The sequence below is a fragment of the Amblyraja radiata genome, chromosome 1 (genome assembly GCF_010909765.2).
Source record: "Amblyraja radiata isolate CabotCenter1 chromosome 1, sAmbRad1.1.pri, whole genome shotgun sequence".
Classification (NCBI taxonomy): domain Eukaryota; kingdom Metazoa; phylum Chordata; class Chondrichthyes; order Rajiformes; family Rajidae; genus Amblyraja; species Amblyraja radiata.
In genome coordinates, this window is record NC_045956.1 from 104431390 (window position 1) to 104453967 (window position 22578).

Genomic DNA, 22578 nt, shown 5'->3' on the forward strand with positions numbered 1-22578 from the left:
GGGTAGGTACGCGTTTCGTGCATTAACCGGAAGCTGCGGTGTCCTCCAGATGGATTGAGCGGCCCCGTGCGTCAAGCCTTATGACCCAGTGACCTTACGTGCAACCCCCCTATACAAGAATCTGAAAACTGTAACACAGAGGTTGAGGAACAGCTTCTTCCCAAAACCGTCGGGCTATTGAACACTACCAACTCGAACTAAACTCTGAAATGCCTGAGTTTCATTAGGGAGTTTGTTTTTGTTTTGCACTACTTTGGGTCTTCTTATTTATTGAACTTCCTTTTTTGATGATTCATTATATTATCTGTTGAGTATTGTATTTGCAAGCCTGTCATGCTGCTGCTGCTGTTGGCTCCTCGAGTATCTCTGCTCCTGACCCAATGCTCAATGACCATCAGCAGCAAAGATCCTATAGCGGAGCCGCCTATACAATCTTGCATCAGCATCAGCAGCCAAGCCGGTTTCAAACCAAACATTCTAGAGCTTTGTTTCAAACCGCCCGCGTTGAGCGACCGGAGGTGACGTGACCCCGGGTCCGCGCTCCTCGTCGGCGGGAGGTCACGTGACTCGCGACGTCCCGTGATCCAGGTGCGGCCGCGGGTGGACGGAGTCAGACAGACGGACAGACAGACAGAGAGACAGACAGAGACAGACAGAGACAGACAGACAGGTGCGTCAGCGGGGGAGAGGGACACGCGCACACGCACACACGCACGCGCGCGCGCGGGAGAGAGGGGCCAGGGTTAGAGAAAGAAGGAAGGAGAAGCGGCGACACCATCACCACCAAATATTACAGAGGTGCTCCTCTAGTATCTTTGATCACCACCATGTTGGAGGGAGGGAGGGTGGGTGGTGGAGAGGGGAGAGGTGTGGAGGGGAAAGGGGCTGCGGGCTGTAAAAGTGGGAGCCGGGGGCTACAGTGGCTGATCAGGGGTGGGGAAAGGAGGGGGTGGAGGATGGATGGGAAGGGGGTGAGGGGAGGATGGCTGCGGGTGATGTTGTCAGCAGCTGGTGAATGAGACACGGGGGCCATGGGCTATTGTAATGGGGGAGGGAGGGGGCTGCTGTACTGGCCCAAGGTAGGGGAGTTTGTCGGGTCATTTCCACCCAGATTTGTCACCTTGCGTGGAACAAATTGCCATACTAGGGACAATGAGGTATTCCTGACCCCTTATACGCCCCCGCACCCACCCCAAAGAAAGGAGCAAACCTGGGGCTGCCTTTTGCTGTGGTCTGCTGTAATTGTGGCACTCGCAAAGTGTCCGAGACCGGTAAGTAATGTGTGTTGTGAGCAGGTTGCAGAGAAGATTCAGGGAGATGTAGAGTGGCAAGTGAGGGCATGGAAGATGCAATACAATGGGCAGGTTACTCCTGGCTAGGTTGTTAGAACCAGGGGCCACGGTCTCAACATAAAGAGTTAGTCATCCAGGTCTGAGATCTGAGAAATCTCTTCACCTAGAGGGTAGGGAATCTGAAAATTTCACTATTGAAGAGGGATATAGAATCTTGATTACTGACCATGTTGAAAACACATTTTTTGGATATTATCTATCACATTGGGGACCCTCGGACTATCTTTAATTGGATTCTACTGGACTATCTTACACTTTACGTTATTATGTAACTTTATCCTGTATCAGTACACTGGACAGCTCGATTGTAATTATGTATAGTCTTTCTGCTGACTGGATAGCACGCAACAAAGAGCTTTTCATTATACCTCATTACATGTGACAATAAACTAAACTAAAGGCATGGATTTGGTACCAGAAAGTGGCACTGAACTTAAAATAAACATCCTATCCTCCACATTCAAAGATTGGTGCTGAGATGGAAGAATAACCATGATTTTAATGAGGAGCAAAAGTGTTGTGGCCCTTGGAATGTTTCCTGTAGCTGTGGAACCTGAAAGTTTGGCCCAAAAAATCCCTCGGGGTTCTTGCACCTTGTTGCACTTGTTACAGTGTGAGTGTCAAGGATAAGGGTGTAACTTTTACAAAATCTAACCATCGAGTGCACATATTTGTATATTCAAGGGAAAGATCCTGGGGAAAGTGCACATTTATCCCTGAGGCTAGTTTCCAGAAAACAATTCACTGTTCAATCACTTTTTGGGAATGTATCTGTTCAGTGATATAGTTAACCACCCAAAATAACATGGGGATGTGGGTGTAATTTGTAATTTGATGTATTTGGTGCATTTAAAGAGTCTTGCCTGATATTTTACAGTTGTTACATAGTGAAGGATAGAGGAAGAAATAAAGCGTGGCAAAATTATATTCCCAGTTCCTCTACATCAAAGCTAAATCAATTATTTTGATCTTCCTAAATGCTTTACTCCATTTTTAAATAATATATTCAAGTGATTAGTTATAGATGTCAAAATGATGCCCCCAGGTGAAGTGCAAGATACTCGAGAGCTTTGGGATACAAGTAATTAAAATTCAGTTTCATAATTATTGCCACCAATAGGGATCAGCCCTAGTTTCTGCAAGCCCCTTGTGTAATATATAAACTTACTTCAATAAACTTCCACCTTTAATCACTTGTATTGTACCAAATAGTTACACGGAAAAAAGAATTTGGCCAGATTATATTGATGTTAATATGCTCTCATCAGCATCGTCATCATCGGCAGTCACTCGAAACGAGTATGACTGTCCTCTCCTCTCCATAGGGTCGTCTATTTGTGGGTCTTCAGATGTCTGCAGAGGCCGATCCGCGATCCACACACCTTGGTGCAACTGCCGGTGGTTGGTAGTTGTCGAGCCCCCTTCTCTCTCTCCTTACGGTGCTGTCGATTTGTCTCTACGACACGGCGTAGTTCCATTTTGTGACGTGCAGCTTCTTCCTGCACGGATTTCCTCCAGGAGTGCCTGTCCAGTGCAATGTGCTCCCAGTTGCTTGATGTGATGTGGAATTTCTTCAGACTGTTCTTGATGTTGTTCGTGAAGCGTTTCTTTGTCCCGCCGGGGGCTCGCCGACGTTCCTTCAATTGAGAGTACAGGATTTGTTTAGGGAGACGTGTTGGACATGCGGATGACATGGCCAGTCCATCGAAGTTGGTGCTGCATTATTGTGGTGGTGATGCTGGTCATGTTCCTCCAAAACGCTGATGTTGGTGCGCTTGTCCTACCAGCTGATCCTCAGAATCTTTCGTAAGGATCTTTGATGGTATTGTTCCAGGGCTCTCAGGTACCTGCTGTAGATGGTCCATGACTCGGCTCTGTACAACAGGGTGGGGAGGACAACGGCTCTGTAGACCAGCAGTTTTGTTTGATCCTTTAAGTCTCGGTCTCCAAAGACTCTTCCTGAATCTGGCGTAGGCTCCGCTGGCATAACTCAGGTGATGGTTGACCTCCCAGTCGATGTCAGCTTTTGAGGAAAGAATGCTGCCAAGGTTGGGGAAGTGGTCAACGTTTTCGAGAGTAGTGTCGGCCACTTTTATAGTGGGCTGGGTAGACGGCTGGTTGGGTGGAGGTTGATGTAGGACCTGAGTCTTCTTGATATTTAAGGCTAGGCCCATGGCTCTGTATGCCTTGGCAAAGGCATTCAGGATGCCCTGGAAGGTAGACAAAAATGCTGAAGAAACTCAGCGGGTGAGGCAGCATCTATGGAGCGAAGGAATAGGTGACGTTTCGGGTCGAGACCCTTCTTCAAACTGAAGAAGATAGAGTCTGAAGAAGGGTCTCGACCCGAAACATCACCTATTGAATCTGAAGAAGGGTCTTGACCTGAAACATCACCTATTGCTTCACTCCATAGATGCTGCCTCACCCGCTGAGTTTATCCAGCATTTTTGTCTACCTTCGATTTTTCCAGCATCTGCAGTTCTTTTTTAAACAGGACGCCCTGGATGTCTTTTGCAGAGTGTGCTGCAATGACGCAGTCATCCGTTAACTGAAGCTCCATGATGGCAGTGTTACTGACTTTGCTCTTGGCCTTCAACCTATTAATGTTGAAGAGTCCACCGTCAGTTCTGTAGAGGATTGGGATCCCCTGTGGCAGCTCTTCACCAATGAGGTTAAGTATGGCAGCAATGAATACGACAAACAGGGTGGGTGCGATGAAAAATTCCAGTCGATTAGTCAAGCATGATTTCCCTTTCATAAATCCATGTTGACTTAGACTAATCCTTTTACTGCTATCCAAATGCCCCATTATTACCTCTTTAATAATTGACTCCAGCATCTTTCCCACCACTGAAGTCAGACTAACTGGTCTGTAACTGCCCGTTTCCTCTCTCACTCCTTTCTTGAAAAGTGGGATAACATTAGCTATCCTCCAATCCACAGGAACTGATCCTGAATCTATTGAACATTGGAAAATGATCACCAATGTGTCCACTATTTCTAGAGCTACCTTCCTGAGGACCCTGGGATGCAGACCATCAGGCCCAGGGGATTTATCATCCTTCAGTCCCATTAGCCTACCCAATACTATTTCTCGCCTAATGAAAATTTCTTTCAGTTCCTCTACCCCCTTAGATCCTCTGTCCTCCAGTACATCTGGGAGATTGTTTGTGTCTTCCTTAGTGAAGACAGATCCGAAGTACCTATTCAACCATATGGTGCAGGAGCTCCGGTCCACCGTCCTTTAAGATCTCAGCTGGGATCCCATCTGGACCGGTGGCCTTATTGTTCTTAAGGTTCTTGATGGCATCTTGAACCTTTGTCATAGTGGGAGGTTCTTCCATGTCATCTCTGATTGGACTCTGGGGGATGTGGTGGGTAATGTCTGGTTCAGTTGTGCTGACACGGTTGAGGAGTTCCTGGAAGTGCTCTTTCCATCGGGCGTTAATGGACTGATTGTCCTTCAGCAGTTCTTGTCTGTCTTTTGAGCGCAGGGGGATTAAGTCATGTTAACTTGGACTATAGACGGCCTTAGTAGCGCTGAAGAAGCCTCTGGTGTCACCCGAGCCTGCCAGTCTCTGGATTTCCAGAGCCTTATAGAAACATAGAAACATAGAAATTAGGTGCAGGAGTAGGCCATTCGGCTCTTCGAGCCTGCACCGCCATTCAATATGATCATGGCTGATCATCTAACTCAGTATCCCGTACCTGCCTTCTCTCCATACCCTCTGATCCCCTTAGCCACAAGGGCCACATCTAACTCCCTCTTAAATATAGCCAATGAACTGGCCTCGACTACCCTCTGTGGCAGAGAGTTCCAGAGATTCACCACTCTGTGTGAAAAAAGTTCTTCTCATCTTGGTTTTAAAGGATTTCCCCCTTATCCTTAAGCTGTGACCCCTTGTCCTAGACTTCCCCAACATCGGAAGCAATCTTCCTGCATCTAGCCTGTCCAACCCCTTAAGAATTTTATAAGTTTCTATAAGAAGTTTCTATATTATCTGTTGACCAAGAGTTCTTAAGTTCCCTCTCCCAGCACTGGACATCTGCCTTGGCACTGGAGTGAGCCGCTCTTTTGGCATTGCAGGTTTCATCATTTTGCCAGGCACGAAAGGCTTTCCTTTTCTTGGAGATGAGCTGTTCTATCTCTGTGTCGTTCTCGTCAAACCAGTCCTGGTGTTTTCTGGACTTGCACCCAAGGATGTTTTTACAGGTATCAAGGATGGTGGATTTTTGCCGGCTCCAGTGCCCTTTAATATATTCAGGATATTCCTGTTGGAGGCTTTCCCTAAGAGAAGCCTGAAATCACTGCTGGGTGGCAGTTTTCTCCAGGCTTTCAAGGTTCAGCCTTGGCCGGAACTGCTTTGTTTGAATCCTCCTCTTCCTCTTGAGTTTGAAGGACTCATGGAGCGGATGAGGCGATGATCTGTCCAACAGTCATCTGCATCGATCATGGCCCTTGTGATGTTCACGTCACGGCGGTCCCTTTCTCGGACAATGACATAGTCAATGAGATGCCACTGTTTAGAGCGTGGCTGATCTCCAAGATGCCTTAAGTTTGTTTTTCTGGCGAAAGAGGGTGTTCGTGATGATGAGGTCGTGCTGAGCATTTTGCTGAGAAGCAGAGCTCCATTGGAGTTGATGTTCCCGATGCCTCCTATGGTACCGTTCCAGAGGTGTAGGTCCCGGCTGGCCCTGGCATTGAAGTCTCCTAGGAGAATAATCTTTTCCTCCCTGGGGATTGTAGACAGTGTCTCGTCCAAGCAGGCGTAGAAGGTCTCTTACTTCCTCTTCAGAGTCTAAAGTAGGGGCATAAGCTCTCACAACTGTTGCCATCTGGTTGTTGGCAAGCACCAGACAGATGGTCATGAGATGCTCACTGATTCCCACAGGAAGTTCAGAGAGGTGGCTGATGAGCTGGTTCCTGATAGCAAACCCAGCACCATGGATCCTGGGCTCATCAGCAGCTTTTTCTTTCCAGAAGAAAGTGTAGCCACCCTCCTCCTTCAGTTGTCCTTCGCCTGCCCGCCGGGTTTCAGATAGGGAAGCTATGTCAATCCGGCATCTTCTCAGTTCTCTTGCGATAATCGCAGTTCTCCTCTCTGTTTGCACTATCCATCAATGTGCGCACATTCCATGCTCCAAAGTTCATTTCAGGCTATTTCTAGGGCACCTTTTCTAGCCCATTCCCCAAGTGGGGTGAGCAGAGTGGATCCGAAAGAGGACTGCTCAGTCGTGGGTGCAGCTGCTGAAGGGATCTTCTGCCTCGTTCCAAGAGTCCAGCGACTGAATCTAGCACCCACCGCCTGATGTGCCAGCTCATGACTAGGGGCTTCCAGATCTCACAATCCTGCCCCCGTCGCCACTTGCTGATCGCCATAAGACTTAATCCAGGGTGTTAGGGTGGATTCCCTATATGGAGGACACCTGTGCGTGACTTTGTTTAATGTGGGGAGACTGGTGCACAGACAGCCACCACACGGTTCTTGATAGATCTGGGTCAGGATCCAGTGGCATGGAGTCCAAGACGACCAGAGACCCTTTTCTGCTGCAGCCTTCATCCGCTTTCCCAGCCGTTGTGATGCTCCACTAAAGTGTGCCATCATCCTGCGCCTGTTCCACCGTTGAGGTCTTGGTTGGATTGCTCTTTGTCAGAGACCTCCCCCTCGACCTTACCGCAATTGGTGGCCCTACAGGAGCATAGCTCCAGATGGCATCGCTCTCAGGATCTCAGAACCACACAAGCTTTTCCACCACGACAAGGTGACAATCCATGGAGATTGCTATATTGTATGATGCACCATAACTTTGAGTAAAGTTCCATTTTAAGAACATAGTATCTTAGTCCCGTTGATAAAGTACCATTCCTTGGAAGGGTCTCGACCTGAAACGTCGCCTATTCCTTCGCTCCAGATGCTGCCTCACCTGCAGAGTTTCTCCAGCATTTTTGTCTACCTTCGATTTTTCCAGCATCTGCAGTTCTTTCTTAAACATTCCTTGTAAATAGATGTTTTCTAGTACTGTACTCCCATGTGGCTGAAGCAATTTAACATCAAATGGAGGACAGTTTCTGCAAACTGGGCTAGTTAATGCAGTTGCTTTGTTATAGTCTGACCTGCTTTAGAATCAATAAACCTTGCCGTTTCCATTCATTAAACAAAGGATACCGATGCTGAGCCAGAACTATTCTAGCTTTTTGTTCATCAGAATTAGTTTCACATTGGAGTAACTTTCAACTGAAAAGCAGATAAATTACAGAGGATGTGAAAATGTTCAAAACACTCAGCAGGTCAGGCAGCATCTATGGAGAGAATTTCTCTCATCGCAAATGCTAATTGACCTTTTGAGTAGCTTGTGCTTTTTCTTTTGTAAGTTAAGATTGAACGTTTAGTCTATATGACAACCACAATTTCAATAACTGCCAAGGCATTTAAAAAAAAGTTATGAAATACCTTTAACTTTTGAAAATTCTTCCGGGTAAATGCAATACAGTTAGAATTGTTGCTCTTCCAGTTTTCGTCTTGGGCAGATTTCAAGGCCACTTGATTGGGCATGGAACTGAATATCTGACTATCGTCTCGCGATTGATTGTGTTTATTGACAATGAGAGACATCGTGTCTTAGATGTATCGCTAAGTTGCGTAACTTTGACAATTGTGTAATTTGTGGGCTTACACCCTTAAATTTAGATGAAGGGTTCAAAGTAACACTAGCAAATTTGCTGATGACACAAAGCTGGGTAGCTGTGTGAACTGTGAGGAGGATGCTATGAGAATGCAGGGTGACTTGGACAGGTTGGGTGAGTGGTCAGATGCATGGCAGATGCAGTTTAATGTGGACAAACGTTAGGTTATCCACTTTGGTAGCAGAAACAGGAAGGCAGATTATTATCAGAATGGTGTCAAGGTGGGAAAAGGGGAAGTACAATGGGATCTGGGAGTCCTTGTTCAACAGTCAATGAAAGTAAGCATGCAGGTACAGCAGGCAGTAAAGAAAGCGAATGGCATGTTGGCCTTCATAACAAGAGGAGTTGAGTATAGGAGCAAAGAGGTCATTCTGCAGTTGTACAGGGCCCTAGTGAGACCACACCTGGAGTATTGTGTGCAGTTTTGGTCCCCTAATTTGAGGAAGGACATTCTTGCTATTGAGGGAGTGCAGCGTAGGTTTACAAGGTCAATTCCTGGGATGGCGGGACTGTCATATGCTGAGAGAATGGAGCGGCTGGGCTTGTACACTTTGGAATTTAGAAAGATGAGAGGGGATCTTATTGAAACATATACAATTGTTAAGGGTTTGGATATGCTTGAGGTAGGAAACATGTTCCCGATGTTGGGGGAGTCCAGAACCAGGGGCCACAGTTTAAGAATATGGGGTAAGCCATTTAGAACGGAGATGCGGAAACACTCTTTCACACAGAGTGGTGAGTCTGTGGAATTCTCTGCCTCAGAGGACGGTGGAGGCCGGTTCTCTGGATACTTTCAAGAGAGAGCTAGATAGGGCTCTTAAAGATAGCGGAGTCAGGTGTTATGGGGAGAAGGCATGAAGGGGGTACTGATTGGGGATGATCACCCATGATCACATTGAATGGCGGTGCTGGCTCGAAGGGCCGAATGGCCTACTCCTGCACCTATTGTCTATTGTCTAAATTTGCACTTGGCTTGTCCAGATGAAAATAATGTAATTCTTAAGTAAAATTTCTGCATTTACACAACATTGAATGGTTAATTAAGAGTTAGAAGTTAGATCCAGAGTGTTAATTATTATTAATGTTAAGTATTTTTATGTAAACGTGATTATTTTGTTCGGGAACCTGATATGCATCTGAAAGCCACAGGTAGAAAATAAGTTTTTTTGCTATAGCTTTAAATTCTATTGGCAAAAGTAATTTTTCCCCTCATGCACTTTTTTCACCTCGGGTCATTAATGTGTAAATTGATACTTGAAATGCAATCTTATCTGCTGAAAAGGTTAGTTTTCATATTGACCTAAGATTGAATTTATTTTGAGATTGAACTAAGATTGACAATCTTTCCCTGCAGTGATTTTTTTTCATAACAATGCGGTTGGTTATTCTTGACAACTATGACAAGGCCAGTGAATGGGCAGCAAGTTACATCTGCAATTCCATTGTTCGATTCAAGCCAGGCCCAGATCGATACTTTACGCTGGGTTTGCCCACAGGTATGTATTTCTTTTGCAACAACCTGAAATTATTTTATAGTTAACTGATAGTTTATGATGAAGTATTAGGACCCAAGTAGTAACTGCTTCCCTTTCTACAAATGCTACCTGATGTGCTGAGTGCTTCTGGCATTTTTTTATAATTACATTCATCTTATCTGAGTTCCTCTTCAACCATTTTGGCTCCTATCAGCTGCTGCCTCAAGATTTATCCACTGTCTCAAGACTTAATTTATCTGCATGTGCTAACTTGTAGTCACTCTTTGTTTCTCCTTTAGGCTGTTGATTAACCCTTAGGTTGTTGATTAAGCCTGCAAGGTCACAAATAGTCTGTTGCAGTTTCAGATAGTTCTTGTCAGAGGGTTGTAGCCAATAGGAAGGTTATAGTCCTACAAGCATGGAATTTAATGGGATAAAGACCAACTAGAAGGATATGATTGGACTAAAGAAGGTAGTGTGGAAATTGACAATGTAATGAGATCTAGGGAATTTTAATTAGGAATATTGCTTTTCTTAGAAAAGGGATAGTTGAATGGTGATTTACTTAAGGTGCACAAAGTTGAATTGATGAATATGAAAGACCTATCTGGCTTAATGAAATCAAAAACCAGGGAGCACAGATTTGAGCTATTTTGCAGAGGAAGTAAAGTGGATTGGCAAAATAGTTACTCTGGGTGTAAGAGCATTCAACTTGTAAAAATAGTAGCACCACAAATCTTAATTGCGTTCAAGGTACTTGAAGTATTACAGTTTACAAACAAGTGTATTTCTCTTGATCATTCTTTTTCACAAGCATCGATGCATTGGTCCAAATGACTAAACCCGTGTCATAAATTTCTGAAGTAGAATTCTATAATTAGCTAATAGTACAGAAATTAATCATGATATCTAGCAGTGGGCAATGCTGTTCGAATTCTAAAATATGTTTGAACATTGTTTATCTTCATTTTGATATTGTACTTTGTTTCTAAGCTACTATCTACATTTATAATTGCAAGTGGTAATTAGTTGGCAGTCACACAAATAGACAACATGAACCAAGTGTCTGATATAGAACCTGTGTTTACCATTTAAGAAGGCAACAATGTTCACAGGAATTCAGGTTTTGATTATTCCTGCACCCTCCAGGTAGAGATAAAAGCCAGCTGTGCGTGTTTGCCTAGTTTTCACTTGAATTATGTGAATTAAATAGTTTTTTCTCTCCTAAGTTGCACTTAGAATTGAATGCACATGCAGTTTATGTTTGTTTAGAGGTACAGTGTGGAAACAGGCCCAATGGCCCAGCAAGTCTACACTGACCAGCAATCCCCGCACATTAATACTATCCTACACACACTAGGGACAATTTACACTTATACCAAGCCAATTAACCTTCAAACCTGAACGTCTTTGGCATATGGGAGGAAACCGAAGGTCTCGGAGAAAACCCACGCGGTCACAGGGAGAACGTACAAGCTCTGTGCAGACAACACCAGTAGTCGGGATCGAACCCGGGTTTCAAGCACTGCAAGCGCTGTAAGGTAGCAACTCTACCGCTGTGCTGCCCGATATTTATATCCCCTATATTCTCTATTTAATTGTAAAGTTGCTATAATAAACCTTTTGGCTATTAGTAATGCATAACAAATGCTAACATGAAGTTTAAATGTAAATTAGGCATTTAATTATACTTCCAGGGAGCACACCTTCTGGATGTTATGGAAAGCTGATTGAATATTATAAAAAAGGCTATCTCTCGTTTAAATATGTGAAGACATTTAACATGGATGAATATGTTGGTGAGTTGCTTAGATTTAAATTCAACAATGTGAAATGAGTTTGTCAGTATTTCAGCAGTCAAATATTGAGTTTGAAACTGATTTTTTTTTTGTTTGTTTTGTATGTAACATGTACACACAATCAAACCACAATAGAAAGATTGTACAGGAAAACATTAGTCTGAATTTCAATATTCAGCAATTGTTCCAAATTTCATACTACTTCACTGGTCTTCAATGAATGCAGATGCATCATTGTCCACTCTCTCCACTATTGTACATGGACCCAAAAAGACAAGGATTACTGGTCTTAATGACTACAGGCCTGTCACACTGACGTCTGTAGTCATGCAGACCCTTGAAAGACTTGTGCTGGCCCAGCTGAAAAATACCACAAACCCCCTGCCGGACCCTCTGCAGTTTGCATACCGATCCAATAGATTGTCAACCTCGGCCTGCACTTTATCCTCCAGCACCTAGACCGCCAGGGGACCTATGCAAGGATTTTGTTTGTGGATTTTAGCTCTGCATTCAACACCATTGTGCCAGAGCTACTACACTCCAAACTCTCCCAGTTGACGGTGCCTGAACCCCTCTGTCAGTGGATCACCAACTTCCTGACAGACAGGAAGCAGCATGTGAGGCTGGGAAAGCACGTCTTGGACCCGCAGACCCTCAGCATAGGAGCACCGCAAGGCTGCGTACTCTCCCCTCTCCTTTACTCTCTCTATGCCAACTACTGCATCTCCACAGACTCCTCTGACAAGCTCCTCAAGTTTGCGGACGACACAACCCTTCTTAAAACCTGATTGGACTGATCCATGATGGGGAGGAATCAACCTTCAGACAGGAAGTGAAACAGCTGGCCTTCGTAATAACCTGGAGCTCAATGCTTAAGACAGTGGAATTAATAGTAGACTAGAAGAGCTCCCCCCTCCCCCCCCTCCCCCCCCCCCCCCCGCCCACTCACCATCAACAACACCACAGTCACATCTGTGGAGTCCTTTAAGTTCCTTGGAACCATCATCTCCAAGGACCTTAAATGGGGGGCTACCATTGACTCCAGCAGAGGATGTACTTCCAGCGGCAGCTGAGGAAACACAATCTGCCACAGGCAATGATGGTTCAGTTCTATACGGCCATCATAGAGTCTGTCCTCAACTGCTCCATCATGGTCTGGTTTGGCTCAACCACCAAGCACGACATCCGGAGGCTGCAGCATATCGTTCGATCAGCTGAGAAGGTTGTTGACAAAACAACCTTCCCCTTCCATTGACGAACTGTACACTACAAGGGCCAGGAAGCGAGCGGGTAAGATCATCTCTCTCCCCTCTCACCCTGGCCACAAGCTCTTTGAAGCACTTCCCTCTGGATGGCAACTCCGATAGAAAAATAACTTAACATTCTGTATTTCAAATTTCCTGTGTTTGGAAATACTATTTATAGACTGACACTTTTAGCTTCAGCATAAATTTTCAATCTTGGCATTTTTGGATTAGTGGCTGAAGCCCTTGAACAGATAAAAGTAATATTTAATAGATGATGAAAAGCTTGAATAATGTAGCTGGCCTGGAATAAAGTGAGGATTGTTCTGGGGGTTGGGGGGAGGCAGTGGAACTGGACATGAATGTAAATAGTTACCCTTTCCTCTATGAAATTTGACATTTGTCTGAAATTGTCTATAATTGATCTTTGCCTCATCTCTTCTGATGTTTGTAATCTCTCTCCTACCAATGTTTATTGTTGCACAATGGCTTTGGTTTGAAACAAATTCTGGTTAATGCTTTTGAACTTTTCAACTGAATGGGGCCAGTATGAGATTAAAATAAGATTCAGATTAGATTAGTTTATGTTCATATATGCAGTGTGCAATGAAGCTCCAATTAAACAGGATACATACAACAATGGTGAACAGGAGCAAATATAAAGAGTGCAAAGTAGCATAATGATGCAAGATTGTAGTGTAATCTAAAGTAGTGCAAGTGAATATAAACGTACAATATATGAATAATAGGGGGTGTGAATGAGGTGGTTGATTTAGGCGTTTGATAGCAGTGGGAAAGAAGCTATTCTTCAGTGACATCTGGGGTTTCTCAGAAGGTAAAAGAAAAAGGGAATGACTGGTGGCAGCAAGCATTTGACAAGGTTCTGCATTGTGGGCTGCTCTGGAAGGTTAATATTTAATATTTAATCTCATGGGATCCAAGGAGAGAGCTGGATGGATAGAAAATTGGCTTCATGGAAGGAAGTAGAGGGTGATGGTGGAAGTTTGTGTCTTGAACTGGAGGCCTGTAGCTAGTGGTGTGCCTCAGGGTTCGGTGCTGGGCTCGTTACTGTTTGTCATCTACATCAATGATTTGAATGAGAATATATACGGCAATTTTGCAGATGATACCAAAGTGGGTGGTTTTGCAGATAGTGAAGATGCTTGTGAAAAATCGCAGCAAGATCTTGATCGATTGGCCAGGTGGGCTGAGGAATGGTTGATGGGATTTAATACAGAGAAATGTGAGGGGGTGCATTTTGGGAAGTCTAACACGGGCATGACCTACACATTGAATGGTAGGGTTCTGGGGAGTGTTGTAGAGCAGAGGGATGGTTCCTTAAAGATGGAGTCGCAGGTAGATCGGGTGGTCAATAAGGCGTTTGGCACATTGGCCTTCATCAGTCAGAGTATTGAGTTTAGAAGTTGGGAGGTTATGTTGCAGTTGGTGAGGCCACATTTAGAGTATTGTGTTCAGTTCTGTTACAGGAAAGATGTTGGCAAGCTGGACAGGGTACAGTGAAGATTAACAAATATGTTGCCAGGACAAGAGGGTCTGAGCTATAGGGAGAGGTTGAGCAGGCTATGACTATTCCTTGGAGTGCAAGAGGATGAGGGGTGAGCTTATTGAGATGTATAAAATCATGAGAGGAATAGATCGGGTATCTGCACAGTCTCTTGCCCAGAGTTGGTGAATCGAGGACATAGGTTTAAGGTGAAGGGGAAAAGATTTACTAGGAATCTGAGGAGTAACTTTTTCACACAAAGGGTGGTGGGTGTATGAGACAAGCCACCAGAGGAGGTAATTGAGGCAGGGACTATCCCAACAGTCGGTGGGGGCGCTGCGAGACGGCTGCTCTGCCAGCAGCGTGTTAGTCATTTCTACTTTTTAGTTTTTCTAGTATGTCCAAATGTGTGGTTTAATGTCTCTCGGTGTGTCTTGTGTCGGGGGTGGTGAGGGGGGGGGGAATGGGGAAACCGCTTTCGGTCGCCTCCTCCATGTCGTCTCCCTCGCGGCCTTACAACTAGGATTGGTGCGGCCTTTCCCGGAGTCTGGCCCGGAGCTTAGGCAGCGGGCGCAGACTGAACTTTTCATCGCGGAGTGGGCAAGCCCATGCCGGGGGATCGCCAGAATGGAGTGCTCCGATCGCAGGCTCGCCGACTGTTACATCCTGAAGCCTAGGTCTGCAGAGCCTGGGATCCCTCGTTGGGACAACGGAGGAGAAGAGCTGCGACCGCCGGCCCGCGCCCTACAACATCTTGAAGCCGCGGTCTGTGGTGCTTCTAGCCACGGCGGGGACTTAGATCTTTGACTGCCGGCCTACGGCCTACATCATCTTGAAGCCCGCAGCGGCGATTGCGGAGGTTTATGGTCCCGACCATGGGGAAAAATGGAGGAGGACTGACTGAACTTTGTGCCATCCACCACAGTGATGAATGCTGTGGTGGATGCTTTTATATAATATATTTTTATTGTGTATTGTGTGTTCTTTTTTTATTGTACCGCTGCTGGCAAGTTCATTTCACTGCACTTCATTGTGTATGTGACGAATAAATCTGTCTATTGACTATTGAACATTTAAGAAACAGTTAAGACTGGTACATGGATAGGACAGGTTTGGAGGGATATGGACCAAATGCAGGCAGGTGGAACTAGTGTATCTGGGACATGATGGCCGGTTTGGGCAAGTTGGGCCAACGTGCCTATTTCCACACTATCACTCTATGACTTTATGGCAGACATCCTTGATAATGTAACCCACCATGAAGATGAACTAGATGCAAGGAATTGATAATGGACAGGTGTGTTCACCACTCTCTGCAGGCTTAGGCAGTCAGGCAGAGCAGTTTCTACCCCTGGTTCAGATGTATCCTATCAGAATACTTTCTATAGTGTATCTATAGTAGTTTGACAACATTCTTGTGCATATACCAGATCTTCTCAAAAGCCTGAAATGTGCTTTCTTGATCACTGCGTCAATGTGAAGGACTAGAATTGATTGCTGTTAATAAGAATGCCATGCAACACAGCTGTTAACCATCTTTACAGCAGGCACAAACCTCATCACAACTCCATTGATGAGTACAGGGCTGCGTTTATTTCCAAACTTCCTTAGGTCAACAGCTAACTCTTTTGTCTTGCCTTTGTGAAGGGCTAGGTTGTTTTCTTGATACCATGACACAAGGTTCTCGATCTCTTTCCTGTCCTGTCTTGTTGTTGATCCAGCTTATAAGTAGTGTTATTGGTGAACTGAAAGATTGAGTGAGCTTGTACTTGGCCACACACATGGGTGTACGTAGTTGAGCATAGGGACGAGCACACAACCCTGAGGAGTACCAGTGTTGAAGGTTAGCATTGAGGAAGCTTTATTATAACTAATTCTAACCAACTGAGGTCTGCCTGTCAGGAAATCCAAAAGCCAGAGTTGCAGGTAAAGGCTCCAGCGTTTAAATATCTTCTGTATATTAAAGCTTTAATTCAGTTCCATCAGTTCTGTTAGTTACGGGAAAAGGGGAAATTATTTTGGGGATCATCTGTGTTTGAATTTCAGTTTTTATAAAACTGACCTACAAAGTAGTAGTTGGAGCTTGAATTCCACTCGAACAAATAACATTCTTTCCAATATTGTCTATTTTAGCATCAGCTCAGTATGGTATATTCTGAAGTGATAGGCTAATGTATAGTAACAAATGGTGCTGAAGAAAGCTTTAGTGACTGCAAGCTTCAGCGCTGTACCTTTGTTATTTATTTTCAACAGTTTGCCTGCAGTCATTCAGAATTTAACATTGTGATTCTTTTTAGGTTTAAAATCTCTTTTTATCTTGCTGTTTAGCACTTCCAAGAGATCATCCAGAAAGTTACCATTCGTATATGTGGAATACCTTTTTTAAACACATTGACATAGATCCAAATAATGCTCATATTCTTGATGGTAATGCACCAGATCTGCAGGCAGAGTGTGATGTATTTGAGAAGAAGATTGCTGATGCTGGAGGGATTCAGCTCTTTGTCGGAGGTACATTTTGTGTTCTTTTAAAGTGTAATCATTCTATATGTATGCCACAAAATGTACAAATTAAATTAAAAACATGATACTGAGAAATAAGGTGCCCAATGCTTTTAAATTGTACTCTAAGGCAGTCAAACCTTTTGGACGCAAGAATGTTGATGCTTTATTCTATAACTAAACTGTAATGCAATGCAATGTCCATTTCATTGCGCTGCAACATTGTTCAAATGTTGTTCTGACGCCATTATGTAAATCTTACCTTTTTTTGGGAAATGTGCAATTTACTAAGTTGGCCCTTTTTTGTTATTTTTACATTTGAGTAGGAATTTAAATGTACTTTACTTGGGAAATGGCTCCATGAATTAGTGATTATATACAAAACACCTCCTCTTTTGTGCCTCAATTGGAAAACCTACTAATTGAAAATTTGCTGGTAGACAAAAATGCTGGAAAAAACGCAGCGGATGAGGCAGCATCTATGGAGCGAAGGAATAGGCGACGTTACGGGTCGAGACCCTTCTTCAGAATTGGAAATTTGCTAATGATTTTCAAATTATCATCCAGTAACATTTAGATAAGAGAGAAAACTGGTGTTATGTTTCAAATGATCAAATTTGAACATTTTTTATGGTGAATGGTGAATTGATATTTTCAGTAATTTGTAAAATTAGGCAGCCCAGATTAAACACAGTTTTCCACTTTTTAGTTGGACACTCCTTTAGTTGTATATTTATTAATGCCCATTTTAATTTTAGCATCAGTTTAAACATTATTAAAGTTTCATCTTGCAGGCAGAAATGTTGTTATCTAAAGTAGTACATTTTCACCAAGTATTTGTGTGCCAGAATATATCAACCCAAATTGTCTCTCCACGTAGGGTATAAAGTTTAAAGGCATTTTTCCTTATATATGTTATAGTTCTGAATGGTAATTAGCTAAAAGTCTACATTTTGTTTAATTATTAAGAATCTTATTAATGCATGGAAGGTTTATAGCTTTATTTTAGCCAAACATTTTAAAATACATGTGTATGTTGTTTTGCTATTCAGGCTGTTTGTAAAATATGTTTACATTTTCTTACTAGGCATTGGTCCTGATGGACATATCGCTTTCAATGAACCTGGATCCAGCTTAGTGTCAAGAACAAGGGTGAAAACATTAGCAAAAGAAACCATTCTTGCTAATGCCCGATTCTTTGATGGCGATCTGAAAAAAGTGCCGAACATGGCATTAACTGTTGGTGTTGGAACAGTGATGGATGCTAAAGAGGTAATATTTACAAATCTGAAAACAATACAGATTTGGAATTGCAGGACATTTGCTTCTTAAGGTGTACTCATTATAGACCAAACATTTAATTGTTTAGTTTTAGTGGAGATATAGTTGTTTGTCATATTCTGAGGAATAATACATGATATAAAGAGGCTAGAACATGAAATATTGTATTTAAAAAAAATATATATTTTTGAAGTTTGTTACTCCCAGACTATTTTGTATGCAAAGTCAAGAAAATGGATAGTCTGGTAAGTCTCTGAGGTACTGCAAAGTTTACACTCAACCGAGTGGTTCATTCTGTTCCTTCCTGTTAATTTCCCTGAAGGCAGTTTGGAATGGAATACTTTATTGTCACATGTGACAAGGCACAGTGAAATTATTTGCCTGCATACCCATTGCATACAAATAGGGATACGTAATATGTTTGGAATTTACTGTACACCAGCAATACATCAATATGGTCTGATTCAAAAACATCTTTGAGCAGTTTAAATGGGGAGTTCCTAGAATAGGATACTGTATACTTTATAAGCCAAGGGTTTTAATGTTTTAGGGATCCGCCTGTAGTCTGTGCTCAATTTGGTGAAAGAATATCATGCATTAATTTTATTAATACAAGCTTCTACATGCCTATGCTTATATTTTGGGGCAGTCCAATATAGGTACGATGCAAACCTCATGAAATAAAATGTGAATAGATTTTCTGGGCTATTATCACAAATACAAGTTCTGAATTCTTGAAGAGAAACGGGAGGCTTTTGATGTTTCAGACGTGATGGGGAGAAAAGAGGTGGAGGAGATGTGATACTCATTAGGGAGACTGACGCAGCGGCACTCAGGAAGTACTGGAGGGTTCGTCAACTGAGGCGTTATGGATAGAGCTTGAAAATAAGAAAACGCAAGCACTCTAATGAGATTGTACTGTAGGACCCCAATAGCAAGCAGGAGTCAGAGGAACAGATATGTAGACGGATTACTGAAGATACCAGGACAACGGAGTTGTCTTAGTGGGTGGCTTTAACTTCCCAATATTGACTGGGATTTAGTTTTTAGAGATGCAGCTAGGAAACAGCAGTGGTTGGTTAGATTTGGGAGCTCACAATTGAAGTAGAGTTTGTACAAATGGATTGGTAAAAATAGAACTTTAAATGTGTGACAAGAAGCATGGATGTAGAATTGACAGAAATGAAGATAAGATGGACAGGATGGGCAAATTGGGCCAGTTTTTTTAGGATGCCCATTGTTTTGCCCTGTTTTCCTACTGTGAGGCTTGAGCAATCTGCTGGTCAACTCAAACTAATATTTATCAGAGGGAAAAAATAGATTAAACTGGAGAAATGTTCCTAAAATTTGTGCTTCTTGAAGGTCTGGATTGGGGAGGAAAGTAATGTATGTACAGATGTGATTTGCATCCTATATTTTATGGTAACTAAAAGTTTTCCTTAAGCCACACTTCGATTCGTTCAATGGTATGAACGGTATAAGATATGCATATTCAGATATTTATTTTAAAAGTAGAATAATTTGAATTAAGTTGAAAAATTCAGTCCACGTTTAGTGTTCAAATGCTATATTCTGCTGTTAATACCAGTTTCTTGATAAAGATGTATAATTACAACTTAGGTTTGAAAATTAATTTTATAGGTAATGATTCTCATCACAGGAGCGCACAAAGCATTTGCATTGTACAAGGCCATAGAAGAGGGAGTCAATCATATGTGGACAGTTTCTGCATTCCAGCAACATCCACGTACAACCTTTGTTTGTGATGAAGATGCTACTTTGGAGCTTAAAGTTAAAACTGTGAAATATTTCCAAGGTAGGTAAAATGCTTAAAATATAGGATTAAAAAAATAACAGCAGGTTGTGATTGAGGCTGGGCATGGGGGAAGGGTTGCATTTTATTTTGGTATTGAGTTTTATATATTAGTGTCTTGTGGATGAGTGCTGAAGAAGCGAGTTAACTCCTTCATGGTGCTGTTGATAAAACATGAGCATGAGGCTTGACTGCTCAACTTATTCAGTGCAATGATTATTCCAAGTAAGCACCACTTTAATGTTTTTCAAATCTAGAAATATGTTGAACCTATTCATGTGACCATTTTTTTGAACAGGGAATTCATTGTGCTGTTCCTATGCAAACTTAAATGTATCATGTTTAAAATGGCCATTTAATTAAAATTGTTTTTTCTCTGTTCTAATATAAACCAAGCCTCAACATAGAATTGTTTTGCGTATTGTTTGCGTGATTTTGTTGAATCGTGTAAGTATTGATCAAAACAGCTGTCATAATCTACTCCATTATTGGAATGATTCTTCCTCAATATGATTGCATCCTGCTTTCACTAACTTAAAAGGTTTATTTGGTGCTGTGCCATGCAAATTGTTTGATTTGCCCTTTTTCCTGTCAATGGTAGTACTTTGTGTTACTAGTTATTTTTATAAGGTGACTTGTGCTTTAATGGAGGATTATGCATTTAATGTATCCTTGTGTGTTTTTGGAGTCCTGCCAACTAATGAAACATTTATTTCTTAGGTTTAATGCATGTGCACAATAAACTTGTGGAACCATTGCACAGTATGAAAAGTTACAGCGACTGAAGAAACTAAAATGAGAAAACTTCCCATCATGTTCAGCTGACCAGAACTTGAAAAGGGCATTGCTAAATTGAGTCCTATGCAACTTTTTTATTGACAAACTCATGTTAATTAAGCAAAATGATTGTGCTGGAGTAACTTTGAAATTCCTTTTGCATATTCAGTATTCTTTTACCTATTTTTTTTGTACTCTGATCAATAACCATGAATATTTAGTTGTTTATAACAAAGTCTTACAAAGAATGTAGAAGGGGAAAAATAAATGGATCATGGGAATCATCTGCAGGCAGTCTCCAGGTTCCTTCTTCTCTGAACCACTTTCCCCGTATAAGGAGATCCAGCACTCTTGCTTTCAGTTGCTTTCCAATCGTTTTGCAATGTTTTTGAGGGTGATTATACTAAACGTGTTGATGCATCTACCAATGACCTGGAGTATATATGGTGGGTGTTGCTTCCTGTTGCAATATTCATCTGCCTGCACTAGTTTGCATTTCTACAACTTTCCTATCTTGATTTTTTTTAATGTTTGGGAAAATTTACGCAAGTCGGATTTCCGTAAGTCAGGTAACCCAGGCAACCATTGTACTTGCGAGATAATGGCCATTCCAAAACATAATTTAAATAAACATTCCAAATTGGTGGTGATCTCTCTTACCTCAGCTTGTTTTCTCACATTCAGTAACTTGGGACACATACACATTGAAAGACCATTTTGCTGAAATATTTACTGGAGGTTTTGTTTATTCAAGGTTCCTTGGCATCTTTAGAAATATTCAGTTACTTGCATCTACTACATGAACTTTAGAAGTGATATTATCAAATTTATAACGCGCACCAATTGTTTTGTTTCACAATCTAAGCAACCCAAGGAACAAATGCAGTTTGTTTTTTGTTACTGCCTCCTTCACCTATTACAATGTGGCACACTGCAATTGTTGGAGTATATTGAAATTAATAATGACATGAAAAGTTACAAATTTAAGATTTAGCTAAGTGACTCAACATCTATTTTACAAGCCAGATGAAGAAACTTCAAACTGCAGATGCTGGTTTACAAAAAAGACAGTGCAGGAGTAAATCATCGGATCAGGCAACGGCTCTGGAGAACATGGATAGGTGATGTTTTGGATCGGTTTGTAGAAGGGTCCCAACTTGAAACATCCCTATCCATGTTCTCCAGCGATGCTGCCTGACCCCTTGAGTTACTCCAGCACTTTTTTTTAATTTTACAAGCCAAATGGAAACCATATAACGGTTAATTTCTGTTATAGATTTCCTGTTACACTTTTAATGCTTTATATTATTTCACTGCTCCATTTGTCTTGACATTGTAATAACCAATTGTTTGCTTTACTTTGTATTTGTAGTGCTAGAGTGCAATTAATGGACCATCTTATGTTATTGTAATAATCATGGGAATTAGTGGAAGAAAAATCATAAATGTGATTCTATTTCAATCGACTGGAAACATTTCAGAAAATGGCAATGGCATCAGAGTTATTACTAGCTTAAATGTTTACCTGCTAAAGTATTATGTTAACATGTATGGATCATTTCAGAAAACCTAATATAGGATATTTTCGCACACTTGAGCATTAAATTGAATTTGATAGATGCTTGATTCCCTAAAGATGCATAAATTGTACAGAATACAAATGTTTGCTGCACTAAATACTGCTTCATGTTATTGTGGATCTGAATGGTAAACTTTTTGTATTAGCACCTTTCCTGGATGACAAACTTGTGCATTAATATGCAGCATCTTATCTTTATGCCTTAATCTAAATTACCTTAACTGATTTATGTATACTCAATAAAGGCGTTTTAATAACATTTGTATTGTTATTGTACAAATTTCAATTCTTGAGAGAAAAAGACTTGAGAAAGTGAATGGCATGTCATGAAGACAGTCTGCATTACAGTTGAAGTGCTAGATATTCTAAAAAATATGAAGTTGGAGTAACTCAGCTGGTCTGACAGCATCTCTGGAGAAAAGGAATAGTTGACGTTTTGTGTCGAGACCCTTTTAAAACCCCTGACTAATGAAGAGAAGTGTGCCTAATGTTGCCTCACTGTGTACCTGTGTCAGCACTTTTAGGGAACAAGGTGCCTGTATTCATAGATCTCTGTTGTACAACCCT

The 22578-nt window shown here is 42.1% G+C and overlaps 1 protein-coding gene across 6 annotated transcripts; it reads left to right on the forward strand.

Annotated features, from left to right (window-relative positions):
• Positions 1–539: 539 nt before the first annotated feature.
• On the forward strand, positions 540–22270 carry gnpda2 (glucosamine-6-phosphate deaminase 2). 6 transcript variants are annotated; one of them, XR_004413229.1, is made up of 8 exons: positions 543–627; positions 9389–9533; positions 11210–11311; positions 16388–16570; positions 17649–17833; positions 19484–19658; positions 20376–20781; positions 20945–22270. XR_004413229.1 is itself a non-coding variant. In XM_033027979.1 (7 exons), the coding sequence occupies exons 2-7, from the start codon at positions 9410–9412 to the stop codon at positions 20438–20440; spliced, it is 834 nt and encodes a 277-aa protein (XP_032883870.1). In that variant the 5' UTR covers positions 540–619; positions 9389–9409; the 3' UTR covers positions 20441–22270. The 6 variants fall into 6 exon arrangements, 5 of the variants coding, with proteins under 5 accessions (XP_032883870.1, XP_032883879.1, XP_032883859.1 ...); XM_033027979.1 differs by having other exon boundaries at positions 540–619; positions 20376–22270; XM_033027988.1 differs by having other exon boundaries at positions 545–670; positions 9392–9533; positions 20376–22270.
• The last annotated feature ends 308 nt before the right edge of the window (positions 22271–22578 follow it).

Excerpts from the sequence above, each read along its gene's own strand:
- gnpda2 (XM_033027979.1), top strand. The coding sequence starts at position 9,410 with ATGCGGTTGGTTATTCTTGACAACTATGACAAGGCCAGTGAATGGGCA. Across the intron at positions 9,534-11,209 it reads TACGCTGGGTTTGCCCACAG|GGAGCACACCTTCTGGATGT; the intron begins GTATGTATTTCT and ends TTATACTTCCAG. Across the intron at positions 17,834-19,483 it reads CAGTGATGGATGCTAAAGAG|GTAATGATTCTCATCACAGG; the intron begins GTAATATTTACA and ends TTAATTTTATAG.